The sequence below is a fragment of the Corvus cornix genome, chromosome 10 (assembly GCF_000738735.6).
Source record: "Corvus cornix cornix isolate S_Up_H32 chromosome 10, ASM73873v5, whole genome shotgun sequence".
In the NCBI taxonomy this organism is placed as follows: Eukaryota; Metazoa; Chordata; class Aves; order Passeriformes; family Corvidae; genus Corvus; species Corvus cornix.
The window spans coordinates 17,925,550-17,941,658 of NC_046340.1; the positions used below are offsets into that span (position 1 = coordinate 17,925,550).

General features: G+C 44.4%; 1 protein-coding gene across 1 annotated transcript in view; it reads left to right on the forward strand.

The window, feature by feature from the left end:
• Window positions 1–16,109, forward strand: part of PSTPIP1 (proline-serine-threonine phosphatase interacting protein 1) — a 50,534-nt gene that overhangs the window by 2,451 nt on the left and 31,974 nt on the right. The window contains exon 2 of the mRNA XM_010412319.4: window positions 14,232–14,332. Coding sequence (XP_010410621.3) covers window positions 14,232–14,332 — 101 coding nt within the window. The remainder of the gene's footprint in view (window positions 1–14,231; window positions 14,333–16,109) is intronic.

A 16,109-nucleotide genomic window follows, 5' to 3' on the forward strand; every position in this document is an offset into this window, starting at 1 on the left:
AAAGTATGTAAAGAAACCCTAAAAGCAGGAGATCTCCCCCAACTAGCAGAGAAAGAGCACCATTCATTCCTCTCCAAAGTTCTCCAGACTTTGTAAGAGCAGGGTGTGCTGTCTTCCAGGAAAATGCAAATTGTTCCTCATAATAGGTTTAAATTCTATCCTCTCTTTTCCTCTATTAAATGTAGCAGTGATAGTACTTCCACACTTTGTTCAATTTTTATTTTCTTTGTAGCATGGCTTGAGCTAAAACCGCCGTACTTTTTAATTACAATTTTTATTTCTATATGCTCCACACACTCTGTAATGGTTTAAGGGAAAGTTGCTCAAAGTCTGCACTAAAATGTGCTTAACAGAAGTTTTCTATCCTCTGATAATATTTTTTGGAAAACGTTAGTGAGATGAAAATTTAAATCAGGTTTGATAGCCAGTGCAGGGTAGTTGCTGATGGATGAATATTCTGCTGGGCTGCTGTACAAGCCTAACAGATGTTACCTGTCTTCTCTAGCATCATGTGAGACAGGTAGGGAAATTCCCATGTTAATGGGGAGTGCGTGTGCGATACCAGCCGAGTTTCATGCTAACAGGGATATGTTAACAGGCAGAGCAACAGTGATTTTTTTTTGATACAAAAACCACTATCCACTATCAGTCACAAATACTGCGTGTCTTTATTAGTCTCACTGTGTTCTTGCAATCATTGTTGCTTTTCCTTTGCAATTCCTGTCATTGCCATTTCCTTCTGTTTAGTCTCCCTCCAACCTGCTGCTCAACACTGCAGCTGCAACCCCTGAAATGCAGCTATTTCTGGCCAAGAGATAGGAAGGTACTGGCACCACTTCCTGGCTTTGCCATACCCACCTGGGAACAGAGAATATGGGAAACTTTCAAAGGAGCTGGTTGCTTTTGGGACAGGCTAAGAGTCGAGTGGGAGCAAATCTATTCCCTCGGACAGCTTTGAATCAAACTCCAGCAGCCAAGTCAATCCTGAAAATGTGTCATGGGCTCCTAAGGTACTTAGGATTTAAAAATAAATGCTTGAGGTGTGAAATGCTTGTTCCTTCTCAGCTGTGGGATTAGCTCAGGGCTTGTGGATTCTCACAGCTCACATTTAAAAGTTTTGGGGAGATGCAGGCCAGCAAATATGAAGCAGGCCTTGAACACGAGCTGGCACAATTTGCCCCCTGCCCTGTTGTGGGCTGGTCCTTTCCACATCCCTGCCTGTGGATCTGAAGTTGTGGTCAGACCTTGCAGCAGTGGGAGCCATGGAAGTGCTCCAGGAACAGGGACTGTTACAAAGATGCTTAATCCCTCTTGCTTTGATTTCAGGCTATGTTCAGCCTCAGGTTTAGCACAAAGCTGACTTAGTAGGTGAGTCTCTCAACTCCTACTGTAGCTTTTTCACACAATGGTCTATTATATATGCCAAAAAAAGATGTAATTAGCGTCACAAATAATTTAACTTCTCATGAGAGTCTTAACTATGGAAAAAGAGTGCCGAGATGATAAAAGCCACAGTAAAACTATTTCCTAAACTTATTAGGCAACATGCTGAAGAAATACAACATCAATTGTTTTACTCAAAATAGGAAGGTTTATTATACCAGGAGCTACCCTACTTTCCTGTAGAGGTTGAGCTTTGCAGAGCCTGTTGTTTTGCAGCAGGTCTGTGAGGAGGAAGTGAGACTGGGCAGGTTTGTTGGGAGGAAATGGAGCTGGGGAGGCTCCTGCCAGCCCAGCACCTTGAGGCTGAGCTCAGGCAGGCAGGGATGAGGCTGGCAAATCTTCCAGCCTGGCATCCCAGCTTTGCAAGTGGGTCCCACCTAGTTTGATTTGAATGGCATTGCACCGGCTGCATCTGTCCCTACTGACACAAGGCAGATTAAGATAAATCATCTCCCTGCACAACAGCACACAGGTGGGCCAGGCTCTGCTGTCAGCACGTTCTGCATCTCCCTGAACTCCAGAGGCAGATGATGGCCATGATCCTGCATCTCCCTGAACTCCAGAGGCAGATGATGGCCATGGTCCTGCATCTCCCTGAACTCCAGAGGCAGGTGTATGGCCACAGCCCTGATCATATCCAGGTCAAGTCATCGCTGTGGGACATGTGTGGAAATAGGGAATAAAGGGGGAACCAGCTTGGAAAAGTTGAACTGGTTGCCCAGCTGATGTCTGTGTTTGTTGTGAGGTCAACTTCATCTCCACAGAAGAGGCTGCTCTATTCTTTTTTTTTCATGTAATTTCTTCCTCCATTCCCCCAGCTGCTCTGGGAAGGGCACTTGGCTCACTGAGGCAATGAGACACACCCATGGAGGGTGGAGGTGGGGCAATCACAACAGTCATTGAAACCAGAGGAAATCACAAGTAGAAAAACTGATTAGTCGTTGTGGCTATGGAAACACTGGTGCTTCACACCTCACTTCTGAGCAGAGCACAACAGCTAAAATGAAGCTCAGATGAACTAACACTAGATTAATGGATTTATAGAGAATTCATTTTGGGTCAGTGACTGAAACAATTAGACAGTTAAATACATTTTATTACAATTTTCTGGTGACCATGCTGCAGCTGAGGGGTTTTGATTATTAAAATTTGTTGATGGATGAAGTAAGTCACTGTGACAACTTTGTTAATATTTTTACACAGCTGTATCTGCTTTGTTTTGATCCATGCTACTCTGCAAAAGTTGGTTGGTTTTGCTTGGGCTGAGAGAAGTGGAGGATTCTTATTTATGCCAATTTTAAGTGTGCCATGAGTATGTATTTTAAATACGGAATAGGTGAGTCATCGACTCTTTTCGCCCACATGTACACGGTCATGTCTGACAAACACCACCTAAAGAGTGTTTGTCACACACAGCTTGAAATGGAGCCTCACAGAGGAATCAAAGAGGGTGTCCCCTGGCTTGCTAGAGCAGCCCACTGAGGTGTGTTTTCTGAGGCCGAGTTGCAGCACAGCTGAGGTTGGAAGGGGCCTCTGGACGTCTCCAGCCAACCCCCGCCCGGCACAGGGCCGGTCTCAGCACCGAGCTTGGAGTGTCTGCAGAGATGGAGACTCTGCAGCCTCCCAGGCAAACCATTACAGTGTCTCATCACCCTCACAGCAAAAACCTTCCTGTGCTTATTAAACAGGACTTGTTGAATTCCCATGGGTGCCCATTGCCTCTTGCCCTGTTACTGGGTACCGCTGCCAAGCCCTGGCTCCATCTCCCCTGCTCTCTCCCACAGGAATTTATACACACTGAGCACCTCTTCTGCAGGCTGAGCAGTGCCAGCCCTCAGCCTCTCCTCTGATCACAGATTCTCCAGGGTGAATCTCAGTGTCCCTATGAATCTCATTTCAATATATTTTTTCTTGGCAGGACTGGGTGATTCACTGCCTGTCCCTTTCCTCCCTCAAGGCTCACACTCCTGCAGTGCAGCACAGAGCTGCGTCTCTTTCTTCAGTCACTGGCTGGGGACATTGAACTTGTGCTGCTTCATAGGCACAAGGGAGCACCTGGAATTTCAATCCAGTAACACTGGATGCTTGTATGGCAGGCGAGTTAGGCTGCTTGGTTATATTTCAGCTCCTTTAGCTCAAAAAGACCTTTCTGATTTCATTTCCATGCCTTGCCACAGCAAGGTAGATTCCAGCGGGCAGATGGCACAGAAAACACTAGTTTCATCTCCAGTTTAATCTAGGTTTTGTAATAAAACTTTTCTCAGCAGCCACAGTTCAATAATGTACAAAGTTTGCCGTGTTGTTCAGGAGGAGTTTGGGGATTGAGGCTGGGATGAGGTGAGGGCTGGGGGCACAGCTCTGTATTGCGATCACTCAGTCTTGCTCAGGGTGTCAAGGTGAGGAAAAAACCCACATTGAAAAATATGCATCTGGATCCCAACAGCTTTTTGGTTCCCCAAAGAATTGCTCCCTTACTGTAAATGGAGGTTAGTACTGTTTTAAAGTGGTGGAAAAATGTCAACGAACAAGACTGAGGAATTGAAAAGTTACATAGCTCTTCATGCAACTTTATCTTTGCTCGAAATGAAAGGCAACAGTCTTAGGAATTAAGTGAAAATGTACCAGCTTGGGCTAGCATAGAGATACCAGCTCCTATTGTTCCATTCAGAGCAAATAAATAAATAAACACAAGCTTTTTTTCTTTAAAGTAAGAGCTTTTCAAAGAAGCTATTTCATGCTGCTCTCAATTTGTCCAGGCCTAATCTATTCCTAATATAGAAGAAAAATAAAAAATAAAGGGTGGGGACAAAGACAAAAAGGAAAATAGGTGGTCAGCAGCCCTTAGGTCTGAGTCTCATCACTTAATGCTACTTGCAGTAGGTGCTGTAATTACCGAAGGGTTATTAACAAGTCAGGACTGAAAAACAGCCCTGGGGCTGCTGCTCAGCAGGATGGAAATCCCCAGGAGCACCAGGAGAAGGAAAGGAGGCCCCTGCCATTGAAAGACCCTGGATGCACATTTGGTTAGGACTTGAGTTTCTGACAGAATCTTCTTTGTGGGAAAACACAGTTTTACTGAAGTAGGAGTGCTGTTTTGGAAGATAAAGCTGGGCTTTGATGAAAAATTTCACACCTGGTAAAGGCTTTCTCTGGAGATGGAGAATTAAGGTGCATTTTCTAACCAAAGAAGAGGAGAACAGGCTCATAAAACCCTTCTGTGGTTCTGGGAGCTCTGCAGGGGGAGGCACAGTCTGGAACAGGAACTGGAGCTTTCATTGCCCACAGCCACTGCCTGCAGCCTGGAGTCCAGGCATGCCTTCCCTCATGCCACGAGGTTCACCCCCAAGTAAAACAGCTGGAAAAGGAGGTTAAAATGAAACTCCTCTTCCCTGTACAGGCAGCAGATGGGGGATGGTGTGGCAGCTGTGGTAGGGGGGTGTCTCAACCAGATACTACCGGAGTGTAAGAATGTTGCACCATATTGAGTAATCGGATATGTTGAAAATTATTATTTAGGTGGCAAAGATCTCTTGTGAAATGGAATTGGTAACACATAGCTATTGAAATAATCTTTACTAAGAAGTGAAGTAAATCTTTAATTCATTCCCCTTGTACAGGAAGACTCTGGGAATATTTCCTGAAGTTTTACCCTTCCCTATATGCCAGGAGACACCAGTAACAAAATGCTTGGCTCACAGGAGAAGTAGAGCATGGGTTCAGCAGTGGGCCTTTTCCAGGACTGACAGGAAACAATTCTAAGCATTTTAAGACAAGGAGGAGAAAGACACAGTGGCTCTATAAGACGTGGTTGGTTGACAGCTGTCTCTGTGCTTTACCAAGTTGGGGTTGTTTTAGGTTGTTTCACTCACTGTGGTCTGGGACTGAGCCCATGGTGCTTGTACAAGGAGGGGAGCCCTCTTAAAACAGAGAAGGAACCTGGAAGCGGATGAACTAAAGAGGAATAGAAACAAGAGTAATCTCTGACCATTATTTTGTGTAAAACAGAAGTATCCTCTACTTGAAAGATTCTATTTCTCCTTATTTTTCTTCCAGTTTCTCTTGTGTAGCTAATGTTATTCAGTAGGAGACTGAAGGAACATCTGATTTCACCACTGACACGTTTATCTGTCATGTTCCAGAAGCACCATGGCAACAGTGCTGTGCCTTCTGAAAGACAGGTACAAATCCTCACTTCTGGCCTCTCTGTTGGCTCCCAAGGAGAAGCCACTTTAATTTATAGATTTAGCTGTTGTCTGAAGTCACCACATGGAGAAAATACAAAGGGGTGCTGCCACCTCAAACAGGTGTCATGTAGCCACATCAAACTCCCATTTAAAACTGGTGAGGCATTCTGCTTCCTCCTGTCCCATTTCTTACTATCCCCATCACAGAGGTGTTCCAGAAGTTTGTTCTATATGGATTTCCTGAATGGATTCCTAGTTTTTTGCCATGCTTTTTGTTGTGGTGCATATCTGTCTGCTGGATTCTTTCTCCTTCTGCTAGCACAGGAGCACTGGGGCTCTGAACTGGACTCAGAATAATGTTTAATCAAATCATTAAGAAGGAAAGCTAAAATGGAGATAATAAGCACAAGCAGTCCTTTTAGTAGACTGGAACTGAGACTTTCCAAAGGCTATTCCCTATATGCTATGAGTCTGCCAGCCAGCAAACCACCTGCAAAAGGGAGGAAGGCTTTTGTGCAGCCATCACTTTGTAGCTGTGCAAATCAGGGGGTGATTAAAACGTGAAGAGAACCAAACAATATGCTGTGACTGTAAGAATGCCTAATACATAACACATGAGCAGTCCGGGATGCCAGTGAGGAGGGCGCGGGCTCAGGAAGCTGAGGAGCAAATTCCCCTGTCAGCAGAACTCTAAATCAACCATTTCCTTCTCAGAGAAAACCCGCAGGGTCAAGAGCAAAAGGCCACTGGGGAGCGACCGTTTTGCCCGATGTCATTTGCAGTGCTATTGTACAGTTTGTGAATCTCAATTTCAGCTGTATCTCTGAGTGTCATAGCTGCTGCAGGTTTGAAGTCTGATGAGAGTCTCGCTAGGGGCAGTGGGAGAGGCAGTCTAGCAGCCCAGCAATTGGAATGCTGCAAGGCAGTGTTTTTTCCCTTCTGATTTTTGAGGGTCCCATTCAAGGTTCACCTCTATGCTATTGCCTGGCAATAAATACCATTTGCTCTCTATGAAAAGCACTGCATGTCAGATTTAGGTAATGGGCTGCAGCCAAACTGCAGACTAAGCCTCCTCTGCAAAATGCCCAAGCCAACTCCTGGAATTATCACCAAAATGTCCCTACCTACATCCTAAGCAACCATTTATATTTCTGATACACAAAGAGTGAATTTACAAGAAGGGACAGAGATCTTATACAGCCAGTTTCAACCCACCTACTCTTCCTTGCCTTTTCTGCTTATGTGAGAAAAAAAAATCAATACTTAAAAGAAAATTCTTTTTAAGCTCATATAAATTCTGTAGTCAGTCTTGGGAAGCACAAGCAGCCATCACATTCCCATCCATTCCAACTGATTTCAGCCAATAGGAAAAAGGAGCTCTTACACAGTACAGCATGGGCACGTGCTTTTAAACCCATTAAGCAGTTGGCTGTGACATGAACATTTATGTAAAAGGACTCATATCCCACCCAGCACTGGTCAGGAGAGAACGTTTCGGTCAGAGGTTTCCGATGCAACACCGTTCTGTTCTGGGCACGGTGACCTTCCCCCACGTGTGTGCTCAGCTCAGAATGGGGTTGCTGAGCTGCCTTTTCAGCTGCTGGCACATTCCCAGGGCCAGGCAGCGGAGGGCCAGGCTGAGAAGCTGGGGTTAGTTTTGAAAAAAGGCTCTTTCATGTGGCACTGCGGTGAGCAGAGCTGGGACAGCAGCTGTGTAACAGGAAGCAGCACCAAACCACCTCTTATTGCAGCATGGCCACGAAGGCCCCAGCACCCCTGAGCCCCATCAGGCAGAGCTGGACAGGGGATTTCAGCACTCTCTGGGCCAGCACACACACAAAGTAGTGGTGCTCACTGCTGTCCTGTTTACTTCAGGAGAGCATGAGCGTGCAGAAGACAGCAATAAACTTTGCAAAACACTTTGTAACAGGAATATATTTCTAGAAACACGAGGAAATTTTTAAGTATTGAAACATATTTAGAAGAAACATAAAGATTTTAGTTATAGGCTAGCTGTGTTGAAATTAGTTAGAATAGGAAGAACTTGGGCCCAGTGAGAGTTAATTAAAATAGTTAGGAGAGCTGGACCTGAAATAGGTTTTAAGATGTTAGTAACTGATTGCCAAATAACTGATGATCTGTCATTTGTATGTTTGCTTAGCTGTGCTTAGAACGAGGAATAGAAACATTGATAAGTTGGTGTAGGGAACAAGGACAATTACCAATTTCCTCCCTTGGTGGGAACCCGTTCAAAAGTCATGCAAGAGGAAACTTAGAGGTCACTAAAGTTATTAGGATTGTTAAAGTTCAGAGAGGCGAAAAGGTCAAAATTGGGAAGATGGGTTACTTCATCTTTTTAAGACCACTGACCCAATTCAAGACCACCAACTCAATTCAGGACACACACTATGCATGCTTAATGACATTTTAAGCTCATTTCCATATGAAGCAGAGAATGGGAGGTGTTAACATTATGAATATGCATTTGTATTTTGGATATTCATAATATTTGGAAATAAAAGGTATCGTGTTTGCTTGGATCAGGGCCCTGTGTCTTAGGGAGCCATCCCACGCAGTGCCTGGCGCCAAATAAAACATACACTTTCTAACTCTAAACTGTTAGAGAGTTTTTGTCCGTCTCAGTTGGATATCAGTATTAGATCAATATTCATATTTTGGTAAATCAGTATACTGGGGGAAAAAACCATGAAACACAAAGCAAGTGATTGAATTACAGTGAAAAGCAATGGCATGATAGGAAATATCCAGTCCAATGTACTTGGAGGTTCTAAGTCATGTTTGGCTGTTGCCTCTTAGATCTGTTTGCTGCTCATCTACACATATGAAGCCCTTGGCAGAGCACTTGACAAGGAGACTGGCAGATCAAGGGAACAAGATCTAGAAACACTCGGGGCCAGTACCCAGTGGTATGATGCAAGAATGCAATTAACTGATATAATTCAGTCAGAAAACTTACTTTCAGTCCAGGACTGAGATATCATATGTGATATCACTGTGGATAGAAAGGATTTCTTTCTGACAGTTGAAAAAGATATTGTCAAAATGATGCTTGTTCAAAACTTCACTGTGCCCTGTTCTCCCTAAACTTCCTCCTCACACCAGTAGTTATTTCCTTTTTGACTCTGGAAAAGTGGATCTTAAGTTTTTATTTTACTAAAATTGTTATAAGCTCACCTAAACTAAACAAGATACGAGGCAAAAAAAAAGTTTGATTTAGAGAAAAATTCCAAAGATACCCACAACAGATTCAGTTTCAATTATTTTTCTCTTTGAAAATCTATGTTAAAAGTTTATTTGGATCAGGTAGCAGCATTCAGCATTTTCAGTCCAAAACCATGTGAAAACACTTCTGATATAAGCTTTGGAAAAATATCATTAGGAACCAAGACAAGGAATGAACTTTTGTAATTAAATACTTTCAAACTTAAGAGAAAATGTGGGATTTTAAAAGATTTTTTGAATATTAGCAGATAATACATTTCAAATAATTCCTAAATGAAGGATGATTAGGCTGAAAGAACCCCTGCGAGTTCTGCTTTAGCTGTCAGTGCTCGTGCCAGGCCTGCTGGCAGTCAGGCCCACCTGAGAGGTGCAGAGCAGGTAATGTGTGTGGATTTTGATGCTGTGTTTATCACCACAATAGCTCAGCACTGTCCTGCTGGGTACTGAGCAATGCACCCAGTGTCTGCTGTGTAGTTTTTCCATTTCCAGCCCTTCTTCCCCATCAGGGTGGTGCCACTGCCGTGCTGTGGCCTGGGGTTTCTCTCCCTGTTACCCCCTGGACCCAGTTCCTCACAGAGAGCAGGTGAGCAGGCTCTGCAGCTGGAGATGCTGGGACGAGGCCTTTACTGCTGAGAGGCAGAGCTGCAGCTCCCAGAGCGCTGCAACTCCCAGAGCGCTGCAACACCCAGAGCGCTGCAACTCCCAGAGCGCTGCAGCTCCCAGAGCACTGCAGCTCCCAGAGCGCTGCAACACCCAGAGTGCTGCAACTCCCAGAGCGCTGCAACTCCCAGAGCGCTGCAGCTGCCAGAGCACTGCAGCTCCCAGAGCACTGCAGCTCCCAGAGCACTGCAGCTCCCAGAGCACTGCAGCAAGCCCGGGTGGAGTTCATGGCACTCCCCAAACAGGACACACGGCTTCAGCAGCAGAGGCTGCCCTGGGGGAGATGCTAAAATGCTACCAAGCCAGCTAATCCTGCAGGAGCAGGGAGAGGTACAGTTGTGGTATGTCAACTACCTCTAAATAAAGTCCTGGATGAGCAAGCCAGGTGCCAGGATGGTTAGAAACGCTCCAAGGAAAGCAGCCACAACAGAAAAGCCCACAGTTGCCATGGCACAGCCACAATGACCTGATGAGCTCATGCCGCTCTGACCATCACCAGCTGGATGTGCAGGGTGTACCATGGAGTGAGTGCCTTGCATATGAATTTGGATAGTTTTGCTTCAGTCCAGTCCACTGTATTCTTTCCTCCTTGATATTATAGTAATAGTAGCCTTGTCACTTCAAAATGTAAACTCTTGCACTTCAAAAAGCCTCTCAGTTCCCTCTGGGCACCCAGCAGCACAAGGCTCAGAGTGGCTGTGTTCTGGAATAGGGCTGATTCTCAGTGAGTTAAAGACACAGGGTTACTCAGCTTGGTGCCACCAGGAGGTAAGAAGAAATTATGTCACCCCCCAGCAATCCTGGTACTTTCTACCCTCTGGGCAGGGAACTGACACCACCAGTCTTCCCTTGCAGCCTTCATTACCAAATCAAAATCCTCGGAGCCGCTCCCTGATGGCTGCAGAAACCAGCTCAGAGCCAGCCCTGAATAATCTCTCCCACAATTAACTCCTGACATTTGCCTGTGTGGTTACCCACGGAGAAACTCCTACCAGGAGGGACGGCACAGTCCCAAGGCACAGATCTCACAGGAAAGTGCTAATGGGAGGGAGCAGCATTGTTAACCTCAGAGGGAAAAAGAAATGGAAAGAAGAAGGTGCATCCCAGCATGTTTACTGTCATCACCTCTGCTTGCAGGCTTCCATGCCTCCTTTCAAGTATTCTAGGAAAAGCTGTTCTGGTTAAACTAGAGCACAGAAGTTGTAGGTTTCAGTCATAACTGAACTCCCTTTCACATTTCTTTTGTCTCTGAAGGAACCATTGCACCAGAGGGAAACAACTTTTGTCACTGGGCAGAGGAGGGGTAAGCCTGTCCCTCCTTTACCTGCGATTTTCAAGAAGAAAACAAGAAGAAAATCCCCAGGCAGAGAGCAGAGCACACGTGCAGAGTTAGGGGGTGAATCTCAGGACAACATGACTCTGCCCACAACACTGAAATCCCTGTGTCAAGCACTTTCTTACTGGTGATTATAGGCCTGTTGGACAACAAGGAATAACTAATCTTTTTTAGTAACAAGGATTAAATCCTCCTTCACAGCCACACATGCTTTGACTAAGCAGAATCCCTTTCTTGGCAAGGAGAGAAATTACTGGTGATGAGTCAAATCGCCCTCTTCCAAGCAACTAGATTTTAGTATAAGCAAATGATGTTTACACATTTAATGACTATATTTATTTTCTAATTAAAGAATATTTTCTAATTTCTAAAAAGAAAATTAAAAAAAAATTCATTCTTTGGCTATTCATTAGTTCTTACAATCATTACAAAATCCCTTCTGAGAAGTACCAAGCACTGTCTGAGTAGCGCAGCTTAACACCCTTTGCGAAACCACTCAATGTGGGTGCTAATTATAACACAAAATGGTAAATGGAAAATAGAATAGAGGCGAGACAGCTTAGCAAGGCTAGACGGTTGTTTAATGAGATACAATCTTGCTGTCTGATTGTCTTGACAAAGAAAATATGGGCTCAGTTATGGTGCTACACATGAAATCCTTAAGAAACTAGATAAGAAAAAATGGGACTGAACAAAGCAGGGGAAGAACTGTAAAGTGGGCAAAGACACTGATCTGCAGGAGGTGCTGGATACTGCCATAAGACATGAAGAATGGGCTGGAAATAGCTGTGCTCGAAACAAACAGAATGAAATATGGTACAGGAGGTATCTGATAACCTTCAAGCCTGGGGTAACAGAAAACAGATAAAAACCAGAGTTTCAAAGTACAAAATGGGAGTAAGAGATCAGTAGTGAAAAAATCCAATATACTCTGAGACCTTGTTGAATAAAATAGCAGGAGAGGAGAGAATTGCAGATATATCTGTAGATCATAGTTCATTTAAGTGCCACTGCTATGATTTGATAGTGGAAGAAGGCAAATATAATCCTCTGATGGGCCAAAAGTGTTTCTTAGAGAGCAGACATTAATGCCATGGTACAAAGCATCACTTAGTCTTTACTGGAGTGGTAAAGCATCATCCTTGTCCAACAGGGATTTATTCAGCCTTTAAGAGATGCTATAACAACACACAGGAATCAATGGGATGAAAGAACAGTATGTCAGGAAAGGGCAAAGGAGGTCTGTTTGGGTGCAAGAAGAGGTTGAGAGGGGATGCAGTTGTACAACACGTGAAAGAAGAAATAGAGCTGTTGAAATGAAAGGGAAACATTTGTGTAAATAAGATGAGGCCTAAGTGATTTATGGCTCCGTTGTGGTTGGAAATTAAGAAGCAGTGCTGCAGGATGAGCGACCAGAGCAGCTCACAGTTGTCTCACCCTGGCTGTGGCATTTCCTCTCCCTCCCTCTGTAGCCCGTGCTCTGTAGCACAGCCAGAGCTGCTGCCTGCCAGCCCTGGTTTGGATTTCAGACCCTGGCATTTCTGAAACAGGGCCTCCACATTCTTCAGGAGCACCGAGTGAGGACAGTATAGCACATTTTGAGATGAATGCCCCTCAAAATTAAGATAGATTAAATGGATGTCTGTGGTAGGAGGTCCTTTTTTAGGAGCCAAATCCCTCTACAAGGGCCAGTCAGAGGAGCAAAACCCAGAGGAACCTGGGAGGCAGTGATGCTTCTAGGGGCCTGATGAAACTGCCTGATGGGCTCAGCCCATCTGGCTGCCCCCAGCACACTGTTGTGTTTGTGTGTGTGTTTTTGGGTTGATAACAAGTCGTTGTTGCATTGTCTGTTTAGAGAATTTAACAAGCATTCTCTCAGACATAAAGAATTTGTCATCCTTTCGGTATAACAACTGTGCCAGTTTAAAAGAGGTGGGGAAAGACACCAAGGGAATTTTAGCATTTACTGAACAAAGAGAGATCTTGAACAGAAAGGCAGACTAACTTCACAGTGAGCTTATCACTCTCCCTTTGATGCCTGTGGCAGTGGCTGACTGCTGGGGTTATACCAACCCACAGAATATTTTCACTTACCTCATGGGCAGCATTTCTGGGACAAGAAAGCTGTGGACATGGCTTTGGGATATAGCCGATTGCACCTGAAAATATACAGTTAAAATGCTGGGGCTGTGAGTTGGTTGTGAAGCATCTGACCAGAGTTTCTGCCAGGCAGAGGGAGCCATTTATAGTAATTTTGTTTACAGTGGTGATGCCTTCTGCCATTGGAATTTCCCCCCCAAAAAAGGGTGAGGGAGTAAATGCTGGATCCATTGCCAGGGTATTATCAAGAACCTTTCCTACTTTCCTCTCTGAATGGCAAAACTTCCTGCTTCTCATTTATTTCACAGCAGGATCCCTCTCTGCTATGTGTGTGTGTAAATTGCCCTTGGAAACATTAGGAAAACTAAGATTTTGGGCTTGAGATCCTGTTTCTTAAGGGGTGATGGCTGCTACAATGGACTGAACTGTAGCACTAGAAATGTTGCTACAACCTGTAGGTTTACAGGGATTGTCTGCAGAAATTTATCCAAGCTCTTGAAGAATCAAAAAAACCTGCTCTTAGATCTGCAAATTTCCACAGAAGGCCCAAGGCCTCTGTGAGCAGCACCAAGGCTGCCATCAACCACAACCATTCATCCCCAGAGCTCCCCTGTTCCTCTCCAGTCCCAGCAACAAGGAAGCAAAGCCACAAGCTCAAGTGCCCAGCAGTTGCTTGCCAGAGGATCTTTTCCAAGTACCAAAACTTAAACAGCTGTCTTCTTCACAGTGGTGGTGGAAAGCGATGAAGTAACCCATTTATTAAATGGTAACTGCTTAGGGACAGTGGATGGATGTATAAACTGCATTCAGTTCATATATAAGGGCTTGTATTGTAGATAAACTGCTGGAGGGAAGGAACACACTCCTTCTCTTTATGGTTTCACAGCCCGTGATTTTACTATAATGCTGTAACATAAAGCTCAGAAAACGTTCACCACTACATTTTCAGTAACATTATCACTATGTACTAGTTAACTCAGGCTCTCTGTGGAAAAATGGCTTGTCCTTACCCTGTTGTGAGGCACTGGGAGGACCAGGAGTAGAACACAGAAATCCTGTCTTCCTGTGCTACGAATCCTCCCATTAAAGCACTCCACCACGGACCAGGTGGCACACTTACTACCCCATAGGTCAGTATTTGTACTGGGCTGACTCTGACCATTCTTTTTAGAAATATGGTAAGAGGAATTAAGAAATAAGAATTAGAATTAAGGTAAGAGGAACTGATGTGCTTAACAGTTTCTACTTTTTCTTTCTGTTTTCAGTGCAAGGAATTCACCTTCCACACCGGCTATGAGGTGCTCGTACAGCGGCTACTGGAGGGGAAGAAGATGTGCAAAGATGTGGAGGATTTGCTCAAGCAGAGGTATGAAAATTAGTGTGAAAAAAGTGTGAACAGCCTCCTTTTTGTGCCGTTTAGCATCTGGAAGGGAATAGGAGGCTGTTTCTCAATTTGGTAGTGTTATGAGCTTACATAGTGTTATGAGCCTGAGTGATTTGAATCCCAGCCTTGTGATGTGAAGACAACAAATAGAAATCTTGAAGACTTGAGAAGGGAAGGGAAGGTTGAAGGAGTCAGAAACCCAGAGTGTTGAGGCCGACAGCAGGTCTGCAGGCTTCACAGGCCTTAATTTGGACATGGTCATCTTCTATTTGTGAGAAAAGCCCGTGAGAAGAAAAGCAGTTAGTTTTTATCCATAAGAATATAGTATAAACAGAAGCAAGAAAGTTGAACAATAGAAGGAGAAAAACTGCAGCATATCTGCACCTGTTATTTTTCTGAATGCTTGAACGCTTATGCCATAGGTAGCCAATGACTATATGCTTTAGTTAGTAGTAGCCACTAAGTCTATTGTAGTAGCTTAGCAGCCAATGAATCTGTAACACAAACGACAACATACAAAAAAGCGTATAAAAGAGGCTGCTTTGTTTAATAAACAGCTTTTGCACTTTATCCGAGGCGCTGTCCGTGTGTGTCGTGACCGCCCCAACAGTGACACCAGAGCTCCACTAAGACCCCTCATTATGGGTCCAGAATCACACAGTAGCACCTACATCCACAAGTAGCATTTTTAAGTTTCCCCATCTGCAGGGCAAAAATGACTTGCACATTTTTGTTTCTCTTTGAACATGCTTTGAACAGTTGCCACAGGCACTGTTTCAGTTTCCTGCCAGTACCAAAAATGAGATGTTTTTCAACTACAAAGCTACATAAAATGCTACCTAAAGCCTTACCCAGACACCCAAACTAGTCTGTGTCATTCACCAACCTTAGCAGGCTTCAAGTAACAGTGTTGTAGTTTATGTCCCTGCTTTATGTGCTTCTTGGTGCTGCTCAACAGCAACTATGGCCAGCTGACCATTTTGTGGGTGAGAAAATATCACACTGCTGCTCTGGCTCCTTTGCCATTCATTTTTGTAGGTGTGACTTAGAAAAATATCTCTGAAATTTGGTTCTGCTTTTAAGTGGCTTCAACAGTTTCAGCATGTAGAGTGAGGCACATACATGCTCACACATGACATGTAGGAAAGACCACACAATATGGATTATATATCCTGCAGGCAATCCCAGAGTAGCTCATCTCAGCACTGTTACCTTATGGATATTGCTCTGCCCTCCTCAGTCACAGCCTGCTTTTTCTTCCCATGCTATCCCCATCTAGTTTTTTGGGTTTAGGGTGGTTTTCTGAAGGCTAATTTTAAAGCCCTCGGACTTACAAGGGGGTGTGAGCTGTCAGACTCAAAGGTGGCTGTTTCACAGCATGTGAAGTTTCCCATCCAAACTTGAAGCTCTTTCAGTTGCTTTTCTTGACTGCCAGTGGAAGCCTGTTATATTGGCACACGTCACACAGTCCTGAAGTCACATCTTCCTGATGGCAGCTTAGCTGCAGCTGTTTAAAATAGCTCCTTTGTGCCTCATGACTTGCAGAGACCAGAACTGCACTGCAGGCCTCAGGCAGTGCAATTCTGCATCGGATGCTACACACGCCTGTGCTCCTTCCAAAACATTGCAGAGGCTTCTGCAAGTTGCAGGATGAGGTTTTTCCTGGATTGTGGTGGAGGCACAAAGTTCTTTCCACAAAGAAGAAAAAATACACGTCGAGTCATTTTGCAAATGTTTCCATGAGGTTTTTTACATCCCC